Genomic DNA, 21,455 nt, shown 5'->3' on the forward strand with positions numbered 1-21,455 from the left:
CATCAAAGAATACTATAAAAACCTGTACATATACAGGTCCAATACACAGACCTGTACAGAGTCCTGGCAGAGCAGCTGCTGGGGCATACACAGAGACTCAGGAGTTTTGCATACTTGGCTCCAGGATTCCTGGCAAGGCCAGAGATCTGTCCCTACATCCTCTTAGGAGGGGAACTGAATCCAGGAAGCAAGTAGTGTCATTCTGTGGGCCCCACTGGCTTGGAATTCCAATCAAGTTTGCCTGAGAAGGACCAAATTCCCAGGGGGAGGGGTGGCTGCCATCTCTGCAGTTCTGTCAACTTGTTTATTCCAGCCTGCCGGCTCTGTAGAGTCCAGATAGTCTGGATAAGGAATGGTCTCCCACAACACAGCGCAGCTGCACTACCAAAAAGGAGCCAGACTTCTTCTTTAAGCAGATCCCTGATCCCATTCCTTCTACCTGGGTGAGACCTCCCAACAGGGGTCTCTAGCCACCTCCTAGCAGGGGCAGTTCAGGCTGGGAACAGGTCAGTACGCTGCAGGGATGGGGCTTCCAGAGGAAGAAGCAGGCTGCCATCTTTGCTGTTTTGCAGCCTTCACTGGTCAAAGCCTGTATAACACTTGGTATGAGAGAAACTGAGGTAACTAGGGCCTGGAATGGACCCACAGCAGCCCTACTATTAAAAACAGAAAACATCATCAATGAAAAACCTGACAAAAACCCCATTCAAAGGTTAACAACCTCAAAGATGAGAAAGGATCAACACAAAAAATGCTAAAAACTCAAAAAACCAGTGCCTCTTTTCCTCCAAATGACCGCAACGCCTCTCCAGCAAGGACACAGAACTGGGCTGAGGCTGAGATGGCTGAATTGACAGAAGTAGCCTTCAGAAGGTGGGTAATAACGAACTTTGCTGAGCTAAAGGAGCATGTTGTAACCCAATGTAAAGAAGCTAAGAATCATGATAAAACATTATAGGAGCTGTTAACCAGAAGTAAAACACTCCTCAGCAAATGCAAAAGAACTGATATAACAGTCTCTCAGACTTCAGCACAATTAAATTCACTTAAAACCACACAACTACATGGAAATTGAACAACCTGCTGCTTAATGACTCCTGGGTAAATAAGTGGAATTAAGGCAGAAAGCAAGGAGTTCTTTGAAACTAATGAGAACAAAGAGAATATACCAGAATCACTGCGATGCAGTGATTAAAAAAATGCAGTTTTAAGAGGGAAATATATAGCACTAAATGCCCACATCAAAAAGCTAGAAAGATCTTAAATCGACATCCTAACATCACAACTAAAAGCACTAGAGAACCAAAAGCAAACAAACCCCAAACCTAGCAGAAGGCAAGAAATAACCAAGATTAGAGCAGAACTGGAGACACAAAAAACTCTTCAAAACATCAATGAATCCAGGAGCTGGTTTTTTGAAAAAATTAATACAACAGACTGCTAGCTAGATAATAAAGAATAGAAGAATCTAATAAATACAATCAGGAATGGTAAAGGAATATTACCATGGTCTCCACAGAAATACAACCATCAAAGAACACTATAAAAACCTGTACGTAAACTAGAAAACCTAGAAGAAATGGATAAATTCCCGGACATATACACCCTCCCAAGACTGAGCCAGGAAGAAATTGAATCCCTGAACAGACCAATAATGAGCTCTGAAATTGAGGTGGTGATAAATAGCCTATCAACGCCCTATCCTCCCACCAACAAAAAAAAGCCCAGGACCAGATAGATTCACAGCTGAATTCTAATTCTACCAGAGGTACAAAGAGGAGCTGGTACCACTTCTACTGAAACCATTCAAAATAATTGAAAATGGAAAAGGAGGGACTCCTCCCTAACTCGTTCTATGAGGCCAGCATCATCCTGATACCAAAACCTGGAAGAGCTACAACAAAAGAAAACTTCAGGCCAATATCCTTGATGAACATCAATGCAAAAATCCTCAACAAAATACTGGCAAACTGAATTCAGCAGCACATCAAAAAGCTTATCCACCACGAACAAGCTGGCTTCATCCTTGGGAGGCAAAGTTGGTTGAACATATGGAATCAATAAATGTGATTCATCATAAAAACAGAACCAATGACAAAAACCACACAATTATCTCAATAGATGCAGAAAAAGCCTTCAGTAAAATTCAACATCCCTTCATGTTAAACACTCTAAATAAACTAGGTATTGGTGGAACATATCTCAAAATAATGAGCTATTTATGACAAACCCACAGCCAATATCATACTGAGTGGGCAACAGCTGGAAGCATTCCCCTTGAAAACAAGCACAAGACAAGGATGCCCTCTCTCACTACTCCTATTCAACACAGCATTGGAAGTCCTGGCCAGGGTAATCAGGCAAGAGAAAGAAATATAGCATATTTAAATAGGAAGAGAGGAAGTCAAATTATCTTTGTTTGCAAATGACATGATCCTGTATCTAGAAAACTCCATCTCAGCCCAAAAGCTTCTTCAGCTGATAAGCAACTTCAGCAAAGTCTCAGGATACAAAATCAACGAGCAAAAAATCACTAGCATTCCTATACACCAACAACAGGCAAGCAGAGAGCCAAATCATGAATGAGCTCCCATTCACAATTGCTACAAAAAATACCTAGGAATATCACTAACAAGGAAACTGAAAGGCCTCTTCAAGGAGAACTGCAAACCACTGCACAAGGAAATAAGAGAGGTCACAAACAAATGGAAAAACATTCCATGCTCAGGGATAGGAAGAATCAATATTGTGAAAATGACCATACTTCCCAAAGTAATGTACAGTTTCGATGCTATTCCCATTAAACTACCATTGACATTCTTCACAGAATTAGAAAAACTATTTTAAAATTCATGTGGAACCAAAAAGCCTGAATAGTGAAGATGATCCTAAGCAAAAAGAACAAAGCTGGAGGCATCATGCTACCCAACTGCAAACTATAGTTCATGGCTATCGTAACCAAAACAGCATGGTACTGGTACAAGGACAGACACATAGACCAATGGAATAGAATGGAGTGCTCAGAAATAAGACTTCACACTTACAATCATCTGATCTTCAAAAAACCTGATGAAAACATGTGAAGGGGAAAAGAGCCTCTATAAAGTGGTGCTGGAAGAACTGGCTAGCCATATGCAGAAAATTAAAACTGGAACTCTTCCTTACACCATATACAAAAATTAACTCAAAATGGATTAAAGACTTAAACCCAAAACTATAAAAACCCCAGAAGAAAATCTAGGTACTACTACTAAGGACATAGGCATGGGCAAAGATTTCATGATAAAAATGCTGAAAGCAATTGCAACAAAAGCAAAAATTGGCAAATGGGGTCTAATTAAAGAGCTTCTGCACAGCAAAAGAAACTATCATCAGAATGAACAGACAACCTACACAATGGGAGATTTTTGCAATCCATCTGACAATGGTCTAATATTCAAAATCTACTGGGAACTAACGCAAATTTACAAGAAAAACCATTAAAAAGTGGGCAAAGGACAGGAATACTTCTTCACTTGTGGCCAACAAACATATGGAAAAAAAGTTCAATATTACTGATCATTAGAGAAACGCAAATCAAAACCACAAGGAAATACCATGTTATACCAGTCAGAATGGCGATTATTAAAAAGTAAAACAGATGCTGGTGAGGTTGTGGAGAAGGAGGAACACTTACATGGTTGGTGGAAATGTAAATTAACCATTGTGGAAGACAGTGGTGATTCCTCAAAGACCGACCTAGAGGCAGAACTACCATTTGACCTAGCAATCCCATTACTGGGTACATATCCAACGGAATACAAATAATTCTATTATAAAGATACATGCACATGTATGTTCACTGCAGCACTATTCATGATGGCAAAGACATGGAATCAACCTAAATGCCCATTAATGTGAGACTGGATAAAGAAAATGTAGTACATATACATATATACCACAGAATACTATGCAGCCCTAAAAAGGAACAAGATCATGTCCTTTGCAGGGCTGTGGATGGAGCTGGGAGCTGTTATCCTCAGCAAACAAATGCAGGAACAGAAAATCAAACACCACATGTTCTCACTTATAAGTGGGAGCTGAATAATGCCAACACATGGATACCTGGGGAGGCAACAACAAATACTGGGGCCTGTTTAGAGGGAGGAGATTGAGGAAGGGAGAGCATCAGGAAGAACAGCTAATGGACACTGGTCATACTACCTGGGTGAGGGGATGATCTGTACAGCAAACCACCATGGCACACGTTTACCTATGGAAAAAACCTGCACATCCTGCACATGAACCCCAGAATTGAAAAGTTGAAGAAAAAATTATACCATATTTTTACTGTACCTATTCTATGTTTAGATATATAAATACCATTGTGTTATAACTCCCTATAGTTGTAAATACAGTAATGTGCTGTACAGGTTTGTAACCTAGGAGCAATAGGCTATACCATATAGCCTAGGTGTATAGTAGGCTATATAATCTAGGTTTTCATAAGTATATTCTATAATATTTGCACAATGACAAGACTGCCTAATGATACATTTCTTCACATATATCCCCCTCATTAAGTGATGTATGACTGTATAAAAAAAGTCTGCTTCTTTTTAAATTCACATGTTTAACAAAGAAAAATTCCTAGGAAAAACATTCTTAAATGACATTTATAAACATGTTAAGGAATGTTTGTGCAAACTGAAAATTGCTATACCAGTCATGCTAGTACATGCTAATAGAAAAGTAGAATAAAAGAAAAAAATGCTGAAATTAAGATATAAAAACTATTAAGAAATGATATATCAAATAAAAACCTTTACAGGTTGAATACCCATAATCTGAAAACCTGAAATGCTCCAAAATCTAAAACTTTGGGTGATGACATGACGCTCAAAGGAAATGCTTTTGGATTTCAGATTTTTGCATTAGGAATGCATAACTGGAAATGGAAATATTCCAAAATCCAAAAAATTTCTAAATCTGAAACACTTCTGGGCCCAAGCATTTTGCATAAGGGATACTCAATCTGTATTATTTGTGTGTGAGCATGTAATCTGATAAATCCATCTTACCTATTTTCATTTTTAAGGTAAACAACTCATTTGTTCTATAATAAGCATTACTAAAAATCATTTAATATATACTTAGAATTATGAACGAACATACCTTTCTATACTTTTAAGTAGCTTATAGACACAAAAATGCAAATATAAATGCCACTTGGCATACAGAGTAAAAATATTACACAAATGACATTATAAATAAACTAGAACTCACAAGATAAAACATGAGTTCTAAATTTTATAGTCTCACCGCTTTTGCTTTTGAACACCTATAAACTTTCCACAAAAATAACTGACCTTATTGTTCATTTTTGGCTAAGGAGGCTGATATGACAGATGAAATGTCAGGAGCCAACTAAACCTTCATCTCTATTGTAAAAACAATGACAATTTTATCTAAACTGTCAAAAATATCCTAGAATAAAGTAAGAAATGCTCAGAAAATTGCTATGTATGTGATACCAGTATTCATTGAAAAAGTATCCTTCAATCATTATAGGCAACCAAGATTCAAGACATTTACATATAAATATCACACGTTAAATTCCCAAAATATAAAGTCTGTTAATGTAAAACATTAAAATGCCATGAAACTTCACCTGTGGCATATGGGGATGTGTGTATTTGGTGGTGGAGAAGACTGCAGAAGAAAATGTTTTTCATGAAAGGTTCTAATGATCAAGAAGCTATATAAAAGTATTATCAGTCTATAGGATACATGCTCTTAAAATACAAAAGGGGTGTTCTTAGCATCTTGTAACTTTGTAAAATCCAATTTCCTCTAACTTTTAAATTAGGCCACAAATTTAGAATCTCATTAATAAATAAATGGTTATGACCAGGCGCAGAGTGGCTCATGCCTGTAATCCCAGCACTTTGAGAGGCTGAGGCAGGCAGATCATCTGAGGACAGGAGCTCCAGACCAGCACAGCCAACACAGTGAAACCCTGTCTCTACTAAAAATACAAAAATTAGCCAGCTGTGGTGGTGCACGTCTGTAGTCCCAGCTACTAGGGAGGCTGAGCCAAGAGGATCGCTTGAACCCTGAAGATGGAGGTTGCAGTAGGCTGAGATTATGCCACTGCACTCCAGCCTGAGCAATAGAGTGAGACCCTGTCTCAAAAAAGAAAAAAAAAATGTTATACATATACATATATTTAAACTGGGCTAACTACAATAGAGAAATTCTCCACCTTAATTAGCAGCTGAGCATTCAAGTTTCAACACCAGAGCAGCATTTAATATATCTGAAGGTTTGTACTTAGCAGTACAAATTCAGATACTTTCTTCTTCCCTCTATCTAAAAAAGTCCAATCTCTTCCTCTTATTCCCCAAAGTAATTTATTCCTTTACTAGGCTTTTAAAAAACTTTCAATATCTTCACTAATTCTTCTAACTATAAAGGGGAAACAAGGTTCCAATTAGACACTCATCATTTTTAATACTTTCGTTATAGATTATTCCCACAGAAGTTGGGCAACTAATCCATTCAAAGAGGCCATGCTTGCATAATAAGCTCCAGATGGATAGGTCCATAGGTGGGAGGGTAAGGAGTTGACACCACCTCAAAGAGCAAGAGAATCGAAGTAAATATGGGCGGATGGTTAAGATTCACAAATAATGAACACCTAATAAAAGCATTAGGCCACAAAATCTTATGTCAAGCTCACGTTAGAGTAAGCATGCTGGGAAGGAGGTTTCCAAGAAACGTAGATGCTTAACCAAACAAGTATAAGCTTACTCTGAGAGGATAAAGGGAAACTTCAAAGATCTACCTCCTATCTGCTACAAAGAGGATGAACTATGGTATTGATTTCATCACATGAATCTGTGAGGCCTGTCTCTAAGAAGAGTGAATTCTGATTATACATATTCTCTTTCCCTCTTCATTCCAACTGCTGGATTATTTGCCAAAAATAAACACTGTTAAATCTGTTTCAAATGCAACACGAAGCCTGCTTTCTTCTACCCCTTGAGATCTTATTCAAAGGTTTCTCTATGTTCTTTTAATAGTTTCTACAATCCCACCAAGAAGGTTTTTCAGGTCAGAAAAGAGTAAGGAGATTTTATTTCACAAGTAAAACATAGCAAATTTTTCCTTCACCAGCAAGATGGGAATAATATGAGTACTCATCTCAAATGGTTATTACGAGAACTAAATAATGCTTTTAAAGTGATCAGCACATTATCTGACATTCAAGTGTTCAATGACTGTTGATATAAGTTATCTTCCTCTGATAATATTAACTAAATTTGAAAGGATAACATCAGAAGAGTTAACATTCAATGCCAACTACTAAAATATTTTATCTTCAGTACCTGGCACGCATCCAATAAATGGTTTGTAACAATACATTCTTCCTGAGGTGAATTATGGAACTAGGTTATTCAGCAGTGACTAGACACCTAAAACTCCACTCCAACCTGCCACCTTCTTCGCAAACCTCAGGCTCACCTAATTTCCAAACAAACTTTTTCATAAACACCATTCAGGCAAGGTGAGACTAAAAATGCAAATCTAAATAAAAGGTACTTTATAGAGATATAATGTAACAGTTTACTTAAAATTCACTTTTCTTATGGAACTTTGTACAGGGACAAATGCAGCAAGTAACTACTTGACCCTTTGATTCTTCAATATTAAAAGTTCAATTACAATCTCTGAATTAAATAGACTTTATCAGTTTTTTTTGTTTCTTTTTACTCTAAGTATACAGAATAAAACTAAGATGACTGAAAGATACAGTTTCTTTTAATACAAACCTTCTTGTACTCTATCCTAAATACTAGGAAATAGAAAACAATTCCATGTATGTGTTATGAAACTCCAGATCTGTAGTACAAAACTGTAGCTAAAACTAGTTTCCAAAACTTACTGACAGCTAGGGCCCAAAATGACCTAGATTCACCAAGCAGATATGCTGAATGAAGATTTGGAAGGAGGAAATGGACCTACATGGGTTGGGAGGACAGAAAACCAGGAACCAGGATGGTAGTAAAGAGTTTCATTCATGTGGGGTTGTCAGTGGTGGCTAACACGGAGTGGGCCAGGGGAATTAGGGTAAACAGAACCTACAGTGGTAGGTGATTTAAAACAGGCAGCTCTGTAGCAGGCCAGTTTAAAGGTGTGGTTCTAGAAGTTTCTAGAAGTTCAAAATACAGTCTGTTCCTTTTGCTCTCCCAATGTGTCTGGAAACTACTATATTCCCTCTAATAAATCTCTCAGTTTAAACAACTGATTTAAATTCAGTTGTCTAAAACTAAGAACCCTGACCAATAAACTAGAAAAAAAAGAACATTTCAATGAAAGTCAATAAACTTTTCTATCTATATAGAGTTCACAAATATGCACAACAGTTTTTGACATCTTCACTAGTTTCACATCTGCTCTATTTTGATTCATGTGATAGTCACTGAAAATAAATGCGAAATATATACTTAATACTGGTGATATGACAATTTATATCTAGGAATTCCTTTATACATGATTGATCAATTTTCATCAGTCAAGATGGTCTTTTTTCAACTCTCATGTATTACTAATATCAAAACAGAGGAAAGTCTAGGAGTTAGTCTTTAGCCTAATTTCAATTGACAAAAATAATTACTAAAAAGCAGAATTAGAAAATGCATGGGAAATACAAAGAATCAAATTTTGCTTTTTGTTAATTAAATAAATGATGAGTGCTCCAAAGTCACAAATCTGGAATCTGGATATTTAAACTTTAAAAAATTATAAAGCCAACTTCAACTAAAAGAAGAAGCCCTCAAAACATCAAAGTATGTTGTTAAACTTATTTGGATATAAAATAATCGCTGAATCAAAATGAACTGAAATAACTGTAAAGAAGACATGAAGTCTTGTGTATATCAATCTGAACCAAATATTTAAAAGAATCAGGCAGAAGACTCAATGTTAACATGACTTATAATCTATTTTACAGATTCTGACAATACAATTTTCCATAAAAATGGTAACTTCTGAGGACATAGTTTTAAAAACCATATATTTTAAAAATAATATAAATATTCATGTTAATACCACCTATATAAACTCATACTATAAAGGAGCACATTTTATGAACAATTTGAGTCTCCTGACAGCAGTAAATGTTACCTTAATAAATATTTATAAATTGAGGGGAAAAATTTTTTACATTTTAATAATTAATGTTTCTGGCTATACTGTAGGTATTTCACATATATCTCATTAATCCATGTAATGAGTCATTGAAATAGAATTATCCCCATTTTTCTTAAAGCAATTAAATAGTCTGAAGTACAGATTACTTAGGTAACTTGAACAATGAAATAAGTGGTAGAACCACATATGAACCCAGATCTCCCTAACGTTTCCAAAGGATTTTTTTCTATTAGACCATTAAATTATTATTAGATTTATTATTAGATTTTTGAAAGAAAGGTAACTATGAGATTTTTGAAAGTTAACTCAATAGCAATTCTATAATTTTTTTATACATAAATATAAAATATTCTACCAAATAAACATATCTTCCATCTAAATTAAATGTTAAGAGTTAAAGGGAGGAATACGGTATGAACTTTGGTCTTTGAAGATAAAGTTGAGTACTCTTGACTAATCATGTGATAGGAAATGATGAAGACTCTATACAGAAAAATCATTATGTAAACAGGGTTTCCTAATACCTTTTCTACTGAATTAAACTTCTTTGAAGTTTACTGACCTATTAATTGGATCTGTTCAATGGCCTAGCAAAGGCAATGGTAGACTGTCAGAGGCAATAGTCGTTTTCATTTGTCACAAGCCTGGTAATTAAACTCATTAGCCTGCCAATCAACTGCACTGCTAGTGAAATTTGTAAAAGCAGAACAAAATAGCTTACCGTGCACATGGATGTCTTTGTGATTTTCAGGGTAAAATCTGATGAAAACTCCAAATCTGAGATAGATGTTGTATGGCAATCTATATGCTACCCATTAAAAAGGAGTGAAGAAAGAGCTTAGTAAAAATAGTCCAAAAGCCCAAAAAAAAAAAAAAACAACAAAAACAACCCAGACAAACACTACTTCTTTTATGCACAAATGATTATTAGAAACCAATGTTTTGCAAACTTTAACTACATGCTAGTTTTTGGAATTATTTATAAGTTTAAGGAGTACTAGTACTATCATTTTGTTAATTTTTCCTTAAATTCATTTAACTTAGACTCCTTGTAAACAACAGTATTTATCAAATCATAGCTCTAATGTGCTAAAGTTTTCCTGACACACTAAAATAAATACTTTCAAACCAAAAATGTTTTCCTGTGTTTCACCTAACATTTTGCCTATCGTGTATGGTACACCCAACACAATTGCTATAAATTATGTGTCAATACATTTATAGGAACTGCCAACTTGAAAACACAGGCTAATGAAAAGAAAGTTGTTTTAAAATTCATGTATATAATTGTATTTGAAGATAGGTTTTGATAGATATGAGGAGAAACCACACAATTCAAACAAAACAGCAAAACTATGGAGATTCAACCCGGAGAAAAAAATAGCGAATTATCTTTATTTTCCCATTCTGCCTTTTTCAAATCCTTCTCTATTATACTTTGGAGAAGGGATGGAATCACCTTTCAACTACAGGAGTCTAATCAGAAATGTGCTGTAAAGACCATCATCAGCTGACCAGTCAGGAGAAGATCATAACCCAGTGAATGCAATTAATGTAACCACACACCTGAGACACTATTGAAAACAATTTGAGAAAAAAATTTAACAGTACAATGTGTTTGTGGGAGGACTGGAGAATACAGAACAAACTATTTACTTAAATAAATGTAAATAAATGTTAAAAAAAGAAAGGAGTACCTACACTTTTTAACACCTTGTTTTCAGTTCTAAATTTTTCTATCTCAACTATTTATTGATAGTAGTTTTTGCATTAAGCAGAGATCACTAGAGAGAGAAATCAGCAACCTCCACCAACTCTCCTCTTTCTGCTCAACTTTAAGGCTTAGTTGGTCATAACTGTACACTCCTATCCTGAGCCAAAGAGCCCAAATAAACCCTTTACTATCAGTGTACCAGAGCACTGAACAGTCTTATAACCATCAAGCAAACTGTTTTTCTTAAAAGCTGAATGCACTTTTAATCAGCCTGCTCTTGTTAAGAAACTTCACGTTTATTACTCTATACTAACTTTTAATGCTGTATCCATTTAAGAAAACTAAATATGTACTAAATACTTTGTACAGAGAAGAAATATTGATGCTATATGAAAGTAACAGCATGATTAAAAAGAGAAGACAGCACTTTGGGAGGCCGAGGCAGGCAGATCACAAGGTCAGGAGATCGAGACCATCCTGGCCAACATGGTGAAACCCCGTCTCTACTAAAATACAAAAAATTAGCCAGGCATGGTGGTGCATGCCTATAGTCCTAACTACTCGGGAGGCTGAGGCAGGGGAACTGCTTGAACCCGGGAGGCAGAGAGATTGCAGTGAGCTGAGATGGCGCCACTGCACTCCAGCCTGGGTGCCAGCGAGACTCTGTCTCAAGAGACAAAAAAAAAAGACAATATCCTGAACCTAACACTGAACATATTGCTCTAGATTTGATTATCTAGTTGAAACAGACAAATTAAGGAGTTAAGCAGTATTATTTTTTGCTGCAAAGTTATTAGTGAACCCATGTAAATTCAACATAGAAAAATTCACAATAAAACCAGAGATTAACATGGCAAAAAATAAGTTGACAAAATACAAAAGTAATTAACTGAGAAATCTGAACCTAGTAGGGCTTTCGTTTCATGGGCAAATTCACTACATGTAATTCATCTGAAAACGCTGGAAGAAATCTGAATGAGAGAAGTTAACCTGTGTGGAATATATGACACAAATGAATAATCTGGCTATAAATGAGAAGCTAAAATAAGGCTAGGAGGGGGTGATGAAGCAGAACTAATAATACAGCAGGACTTTTTACCTTGATTAAGCCAAAGTAAATATAAATTGTTAACTGGTTCAGAGTTAGATTTGAAGGACTGTAAAACTGAGTGTAAGGAGTTTTAATATATAGAGAAGTGATTCCAAAGAGATGATACAGTCAACTGGTAAACATGACCTCAATTTGTTTTAGACTGATTACAATGGGAAAAGTACTGTTTTGAAAGCCCACATATAAAATCAATGTATTATTTTCAAATGCTGAACTAAGAAAAATAGCAATGCCATTATAAAAAATAAAGTTAGCAAAACACCTACCTTAATACCACAAGGTTCTGAAATAAGAGTCTTCGGATCTAAAACTTCCACAACAGCTTCTGGAATAACTGCTTTCTTCATGCAGGACATCTTGAAGCCATAGACATCATCCCAAAAAGCAATTCTATCAGCATGTTTATTCACATCACTCACTGCTACAAGGCTGATAGTGCAAATGTCAGGGTAGACTGTAACAAATAAAATGCCCGAAAATTAAGCATTATCTCCTTTTCTTATGGAATATATTTTTTTAAAGGCTAAATATAAATATCAAATCCATCAGTAAGGATTACTAGCAATGGGAGATTAATGAAGGTATAGATCAGGAAAAACAACCATGCTTCATCTTATAGCCTCTTTTAAAAACAGATACCCATTATTGGCCGGGCATGGTGGCTCACGCCTGTAATCCCAGCACTTTGGGAGGCCGAGGCGGGTGGATCATGAGGTCACGAGATTGAGACCATCCTGGCTAACACGGTGAAACCCTGTCTCTACTAAAAATACAAAAAAATTAGCTGGGTGTGGTGGCGGGTACCTCTAGTCCCAGCTATCTTGGGAGGCTGAGGCAGGAGAATGGCGTGAACCAGGGAGGCGGAGCTTGCAGTGAGCAGAGATCGCGCCACTGCACTCCAGTCTGGGAGACACAGCGAGACGCCATCTCAAAAAAACAAAAAAAAAACCCAGATAGCCATTATCATGATGATAAGATTAAACCAGGGATTCCAATGATAGGGTCTGAATTAAAATAGGATCATATAATTAAACAATCCTGAAATAAACATATTTATTGATATTAAAACTTAAAGTGTGCTAACTTAAAAGGTACTAGATCTTTACTTATTCCTATATTCCTCTAAAAACATGCAGAAAAGGACAAATCATTTAAAAAGATATGTAGCATGTAAGAAAATCATGTAATGGGGTTTTATCGTTATACAGAAGACCACTTCATATTACTGTCATTTAATAGAAAAATATTTATAAGCATAAAGTATGTGCCAGACATATGTGCCAGTCTAATTTACAGACTATGGACACATATCACTACCCTCAATAAACTTATATTTAGACAATTTTTGAGGAAGAAATGCACAGTTATTTGTGAGGTAATAAATACTAAGAGTGAGAGCATACAAGGTACTAAGGGAGCTCATGGCAAAACTAGCTAATTCAGACTTGGCTGGGGCAGGGGAGAAGGGATAATATATAAGATAAGAACTGAAGCCCAGTGAGTTGGGAGTGGGGAGGGAAAGCGTATTCTAGGCAAAGTGAGCAGCAGTGTGGATAAAGGGTCACAATAGATGGGATGGCCCATATACAATCTAATTTAGAGAGAAATAGACAAAAGGCTAGAAAGTTAAGTAGAGACCAAAGACTACATGCTGAGTAAACCAAATGAGTAAATTGGACTTTATTCTAAGAATGATGATAATCCAGTAAAAAATTTTTACATAGGGTAGCAACATGACTAGATTTTGATTTTAGATGAACCACCTAGAATGCAATGTGGAGAATAATGGGAGAGTCTAAGATGAAAACTGAGACAAATTAAGAGATCGTTAAAATAAACCAGGTGATCTGAACTAGGATATTGCTGTGGGAAGGGAAAGGATGAGACGTATTCAAGGGATATTTATGAAGTAGAACTCAGAGGACTTTGAGACTGACTGGCTGTGGAAGAAAAGTCAAGGATGACAGCATTTAGCTTCAGTAACAGCACAGATTGTGACGGTATATATTATAATAGGACATAAATATGGGGAGATTCAAAAGGAACAGGAGCATTTAGTGCTTAAGAGACAAACAGATAAAAATGTCTGAAATGTAGCCGAATACAAAGGTCTGAAATTCAAAAGAGGTTATCTAAGTTGAAGACATAAATTTGGAGACCATAGGCATATAAATGAAAGATAAGTAACAGGAGTTCACGAGACCTAGGGAGAGTGGATGATGAATACTAGAATTCAAGGAACTTGACCAAGAAGCTGGGGCCACAAAAGTAAGAGAACCAAGAAGGCATGAGTTAAGGAAAGAGTGATTGAAGGAGAAACTCTCCACTAATAACAAGTAAAGAAATAACAAAATTAACTTTGTCTTTCCCATATCTCAAATATCAACTTTTAGGGTACTCATGAATTAAAAATATAAATCACATGTTCCCATATCAGCAAACTGAAACAAGTGTAAATGTACCAAAGAAATGCAGCACAAACAAACAAACAAAAAATGAGTATTAACTAGCTTTCAGGTGTAAACAGTAGAAAAATTACCCCCTCCTTCCTCCAAACATTTATTTCCACAGCCTTAGCAATTTTATTATTCACTAATAGCAGCACTAAATTATTCTCCAAATAAAGCCCATGATAAGATCTACTGGCATCAAAGCACCTGCTTCCAAATCTAACTTGTGAGATACTCAGAAAAAACTACCTAGTACTAAGTCACTGACAAGAAGTTTCTCAAGTCTTCCCTGATAGGCATGTGAGGGAGGTATGCCAGCTGCACCAGAACAGAGTCCATGGCCATGCAAACTCTCCCCTTCCTCCACAAACAGGTAAAGCCTCTGGATTGTGTTTAAATTCTTGACTTATAAAAATTCTTCAAAGTAACTGATTTGTTATTGAAAATGTTAACTCAGTAAGAGGATCAGCCATAAGGAAGTATATTTAGTTTCCTGAACCAGATCCTTAAGATGAGAAACACTGAATAAAAAAATAAGAATTTGGAAGCAACGTTAGGTATGTGGCTAACTTCCTGATACATCCTTTGTTGGACTGAATAATTATAGAAGCTTTCCCACATTATGCCCTGTCATTTCATCATTAAAGAGGAACATAGTAAGGGTATAGTCAGGTGGTCAGGAAACATTTTTTGTGAAGTTACCAGTTTAGGTTTTGTGGACAAAACTGAATTTTGTTGAAACTACTGCTTTCTGCTATTGTTGGTGTGAAAGAAGCCACAGACAATATGTAAACAAATAAGCATGGCTGTGTTTCAATAAAACTTTATCTACAAAACAGGCAGCAGGCTAGATACAGATACCCTTGACATAAATGAGCAGAAATGGAGGGAGGTTATTATCAGGGCCACCATATGGTCCGAGTGCCATTCACACTATATACTTCATGGGAACTGAATATCCTCCGGAGTTGTGCAGTGCACAGACATTCAAGATACTTAACATAGTTCATACAGTTCTGCTATTTTAGAATATCTTTTAAAATCTTACTGAAGTTTTAAAATGCCATCAGTCTCTCTTATCAGGGTCAGCAGACTGTGGCCCATAGTCAAATCCAGGCTGCTGCCAGTTTTTGTATTAATATATGAAGTTTAGCTGTAACACTACCACATTCATTTGTTTACATGTTGTCTATGGCCACACTGCGCTACAGTGGCAGAGTTGAATAGCTGGGACAGGGGCTATATGGCCTATAAAACTGAAAAATATTTACTATATGGCCTTTTACTGAAAAATTTTACTTATCTCTGGTTCTATATTAATATATTAGTGACAGCATAAAAATAAAGATAACTTTTTCATAAGAAAAAATCGTAACTTACTAAAAGTAATAAAACAATTTTGAATATGTTGGTAATTAGAAGAGAAACTAAAGAAGAACATGATTTTATTTTTGGGTGTTGTGTATTTTTCAAATTATTTGTCTTTCACAAACATACAGAAAAGCAGTTTTTATATTGCTAGAATTTGGAAATAAATTATTTTTAATCTTTCAGTTAGTAAGATCTATGAATATTCACAAGGATATATAATCAGTGTTATAGGTCAATTTGGTTCTATATCCACCTCCTCACAGCTGGCTAAAATCTTGGACCACCTGCCAGAATCCTGACTAACCCTTTACCTTCGCATTCTGACACATTTGTCATTTGATTTTTGTCAGATAGAAGCTATAATTGAATAATTATTTCTTCTTGTAGGTGAAATTAACAAAGCGCTGATTGGACAAAAGCACCCTCTTAACAGACCATTTATAAATTCATGGCTTTGACATCTGTGTCCTTCTCGATTCACTGCCCAGAATTCATTTGTCACTAGAACGGCTCACATGGTGAATAGATAAAAATGGGAAATCCTTTATCCCTTAGAAATGCCTCATAAACTTTTGGACACTAAAGGATAAGATAGAGGTGCATAAAGAAACAATTTCTAGTAAACACTAGGAATTTTGTATCACTGTTTGTATAAATAACCACAGAGTAAAAAGATTTAAAACAAAGGAGATAATAAATAAGTCAAAATAAACCACTTTTTTCCACAATATATATGAACAATATGAAGATTTTAGTGAAATAACAATGGTAGCAAAAATGCTTGGTATGCGTAAAAGAAAATGTACTAGAAAGTCACCAAATGGGAATTAAATGAGTTTTAAAAATTAGTTTCTAGTTTATATAATAAAGGTATCTTTAAAAAGTAATATTTATTTGGAAATTGGACTCATTTCCCCATCATTAATGTATAAATAATGAGTAGACCCACTAAAGCTTAGCTAAGGCTAACATATAGCTGTAATATGCTTTGAAAAATTACACGCTGAAAAATAGAAAATGATACTACCGCTCTATTACTGAACAAACTCAAACTAATAAATGTGAAAAAAGCAGATCTGAAGATGAGGAAGTAGACAGTTATGAAAATACTAAAGGAATCCTTTAAGCACTATGAACCAACGCCAGTGGCTGATTATATTGAGATAATCTATGTTAACGTGTAGAAAATGTGAAGTGCTGAATAAAAGGTAAGTGTTAATACCACAATGCTTAAATTCATTTCATTAACTTTTATAAAGTATAACCTAATGCTAATCTCATGTGCACCAGTTGTAACTCAGCCTGGGAATTAATATTTATTAAGCAACTACTTTGTGTCAAGCATCTCATTTAGACTTTTGAATAATTTTACAAAGTTGGATTATAATCTTCATTTTATAAATTAAAAAAACTTAAATTCAGAGAGTAACTTGGGCAGAGAGTAACCTGCCCAAATACCTGGTCTTCTTCAACTAACCAGATAACTAGTCAGCTGATATAGCAGAGATTCACCTTAAGGTCTAATTGTGAAATCCATACGCTTTCCATTACGCATGATGCCACATTTTAATGCTTTTCAAATGGAAGAAAAGGAAAGAGGAACCCCACGTTCCTAAGGTAAACGGTACTTGTTGGAAGAGAAGGAGAAAGGGGGTTGAAAAGAGTGGAGATAAATAAAATTTCAGGACAAAGTAAGGAAAATGGTAACATTTAAGCTTATTTTGCTCTGAGCAAAGGAATGAGATGACAAGGCAAAAACAGAACAAAAACACAAAAGGAAACCAAGCAAGCAAGGTGAAGAGATCAAGACCAGCCGGGCCACCATGTTGAAACCCCATCTCTACTAAAAATACAAAGAATTAGCTGGACATGGTGGCAGGCGCCTGTAATTCCGGCTTCTCGAGAGGCTGAGGCAGGAGAATTGCTTGAACCCAGGAGGCAAAGGTTGCAGTGAGCCAAGATCGTGATACTGCACTCTAGCCTGGGTGACAGAGACAGACTCCATTAAAAAAAAATAAATAAGACAACTTAAAAATGAAAAGATACATTATGCTCATGAACTAGACAACTCAATATTAAAATGTTGATCATTCCCAAATTGATATATTCATTCAATCCCTTCATAATTCTAGCAGTCTCTTTTTTTTAAGCAGAAATAGCCAGATTTTAACATTTATTTTAAACTCCCTCTTGCCACATGACCAAACTATCAAAGCAATTTTTAAAAAGATCAAAATGGGGAGACTGTCCTTACCTGACCAAGACTCAGTATAAAGTTACAGTAATTAAGACAGTATGGTACTGGTGAAAAGACAGCCTTAAAGATCAAATGAAAAGAACACAGAAATAGACTTACATGAATACGGTCAATTAATTTTCAAGATATGCCAAGCAATTCATGGGAAAGAATAGCATTTCAATTAAGGGTGCTAGAAAATATTAATATCTAACTTTACCTCACACTATACACAAAAATTAATTTGAAATAAATCATAGACATAAATGTAAACACTGAAACTCCAAGAAGGAAACACAGGAAAATTCTGTGTGACCTTGAGTAAAGCAAAGATTTCTTTTCTTTTTTTTTTTTTTTTGAGACGGAGTCTTGCTCTGTCACCCAGGCTGGAGTGCAGTGGCCAGATCTCAGCTCACTGCAAGCCCCGCCTCCCGGGTTCATGCCATTCTCCTGCCTCAGCCTCCCGAGTAGCTGGGACTACAGGCGCCCGCCACCTCGCCTGGCTAGTTTTTTTGTAGTATTTAGTAGAGACGGGGTTTCACCGGGTTAGCCAGGATGGTCTCGATCTCCTGACCTCGTGATCCGCCCTTCTTGGCCTCCCAAAGTGCTGGGATTACAGGCTTGAGCCACCGCGCCCGGCCTAAATTTCTTAAGATATTTTTCTTAGTATGACGGAGACTGAACACATGTTAAGAGTCATCTGTATTTCCTTTTTTGTGAGCCACCGTTCAATTATTTGTCCAATTTTCTATTGGGTTTGTAGTCTATTTATTTATATAATCTACTTATATGTGGGAGAGATTAGCTTTTTGTTGTGACAGAAATTGAAAAATTATTTTCAGTATGTAGTTGTTCTTGTGACTTTGCTTATAGCATATTCTGCCATTTAGAAATTTATATAGATGCAATTAGATTTACAATGTTTCTTTCAGGGTTTCTGAATTTAAGTTCTTATTTAGAAAGACTCCCTTCCCCCAAGTTTATAAACCTTATGTTTCCTTCTAGTATTTTTAGCATTTGACTTCTCTTGCATTTAATCTTTGATTTGAAATTCAGTGTACAATTTTATAGTGTGGATTAAACTTTTTTTTTTTTTTACACAAGTGTCTCAATAGAATTTGCTACAGTAAATCATTTCTTCAATTACATGAGATGCCACATATAGTTAGGTCTATACCATTCTCTTCAACGCATCTCTCCATTCAAGAACCAATAATATATTGTTTTAATTATTAAGGCTTTATAATGTGTTTTAATATTTGGTAGCACTATTCTTTCTGCTACTCCCCATCCTGCACCCTTCTATTTCAGTCTTCCTTATCATTGTTTATTTTTCTACGTAAACTTAATTTTATCCTTTTTTTTTTTTTTTTGTACACAGGGTCTCTGTCATCTAGGCTGGAGTACAGTGGTACAATCATAGCTCACTGTAATCTTGAATTCCTGGGCTCAAACGATCCTCCCACCTCAGCCTCCCAAGTAGCTAGGACTACAGGTGCACGCCACCACACCTGGCTATCTATGAAAGAGGGCCCATGATTTTGCTCTTTAGCCCTACTCCCATTAAAATGATTGGTTATATAATATTTTGGCCTTGATTCCCCCTTGTCTGGTATCAATATCATGACAGCTGTTTCCATTTTGTTTGCATTTACCTGAATGTCTTTATTCTTTTTATTTTAACTTCTCCGAATTATTTTGTTTTAGGTGTGGCTCTACAAAGTGCACAGAATTGGGCTTTCTTTGGCGAGCCAATCTGAGATTCTTTTTCTTTTAATGGGTAAATTTAGCCTATTTACACTTATTGATATAAGAAACAGTTTTATGTTCCTGATGCTACCATTTTGTTATTTTTTCTGTATCTATACATTTTTTAAAGAAATAGTTCACTACATGGTCTTTTGATTTTTTTCCCAAAGTATTAATCCTTATATTTAGAAAGATCTTTGTATTTTTGTTGTAGTAGCTAACTTTTATAAGTATAACCTTAGTATAATATCTTTAGTTCTCTCTTTTCTACACTATTTACTAAACTCCTACCTTAAGCAATAATAAAATTAGTATATTTCCCTTATCATTTCCCTTCCCTTTTCTTTTTCTCACACCCTCTTGGGCCTTCTCTTTTCTTCACACCAATTTTTTTCTGTATGTTAAAGAGTTGCACTGATAATACTAATAACAAGTACAGAGGTGGGCACAGAGTTAGTACACGGTTTTAAAGAAAAGTATTTTTCAGAAAAATTAGGAATCAAATCATGTAATAATTCATTTGACCCGAAGAAGGTGGGAATTGCTACTTCAGCTGTTTTTAAAAGTCGCTTTTCTGAAGTATAATTTATATGCAGCAAAACTCACTCTTTTTGGTATATATTTACATGTGCTTTGATAAAGTCACACAGTTATGCAATCACCACCATGGTCAAGAGACATAGACAGGATCTGCCACCACCAACCTCATCACTCAATTTAATGTTAACTTTGTAGTGCTAAATGTACTTAATAATTCTACTACTTGATCTGTCAGCTTTAAATAATATTCCTTAAGTTTCTATTATTGAAGATAAAGCAATTAAAATGTGAACACTTCTACCTGCTGTCTGCATTCCCTTTCCAATTTTTGTGAGATGGAGTATTTGACACTGTTAGCATATAAAACATTTATATTCTCTGTTGCCATCCTAAAATATACATTTATTTTAGTCTTAATTGTAGTTGTAAAAACACCCATTGGCCATAAACAATATTTTCCCACTTTTCCTCATTTCTTGTTGGCTGCATGTAAAACATTACAATTCCTGACACACAATTAGTGCTTAGTAAATATTAGCTAGAAATAGTAGAAATCATTGCTAGTAAACCTGCTTTCATGAACTTTACAAAATTACTTTTCTTAGAAGTAAGGGTAATAAATATATAACTCTAATACAGTGGAACTGCTTGATTGATAATGGGGTAGATGAACATCCAAGTTATTGACTGTGTTTTATAAAGCCTTTACTGCTCACTATAATATGTATGGTGAGACATAAATTGAATTTAAACTCATGCAAAAATAAATTGTGGTCCCATCACATTTGTATGGGCCTTCAATATTCTCCCTCTCTCATCATGCATTCATTCTTTCTATAACCTTCATACTACTAATTACTTGGTAAATCTTTCCTTCAGAAAAACATAAAGGAAAACTTTGCTTTGCAATAAAACAATGAGCATTTAAATGACCGGTGATATTCATTAAAACGTACTCAAAAACACAAATAGACTAAACTATTGTCTGTTACTCTTTTCTGAATTTTCTTTCTTTCTCTTGATTCTGTTAACAAGTAACATTCAACAGCACTGCTTAAGGAGTTAAATGCTGACCTCTCTTAAATATAC

General features: G+C 35.4%; 1 protein-coding gene across 5 annotated transcripts in view; it reads right to left on the bottom strand.

Moving 5' to 3' along the window:
- Positions 1–21,455, bottom strand: part of PRMT3 (protein arginine methyltransferase 3) — a 128,703-nt gene that overhangs the window by 34,918 nt on the left and 72,330 nt on the right. For all 5 annotated transcript variants that reach the window (XM_045371609.2, XM_015434975.3, XM_065528380.1 and 2 more), the window contains 2 exons: positions 12,287–12,474; positions 9,917–10,003 (listed from right to left, as the gene is read on the bottom strand). In XM_045371609.2, coding sequence (XP_045227544.1) covers positions 9,917–10,003; positions 12,287–12,474 — 275 coding nt within the window. The remainder of the gene's footprint in view (positions 1–9,916; positions 10,004–12,286; positions 12,475–21,455) is intronic.

This window comes from Macaca fascicularis, chromosome 14 (genome assembly GCF_037993035.2).
Source record: "Macaca fascicularis isolate 582-1 chromosome 14, T2T-MFA8v1.1".
Taxonomy (NCBI): domain Eukaryota; kingdom Metazoa; phylum Chordata; class Mammalia; order Primates; family Cercopithecidae; genus Macaca; species Macaca fascicularis.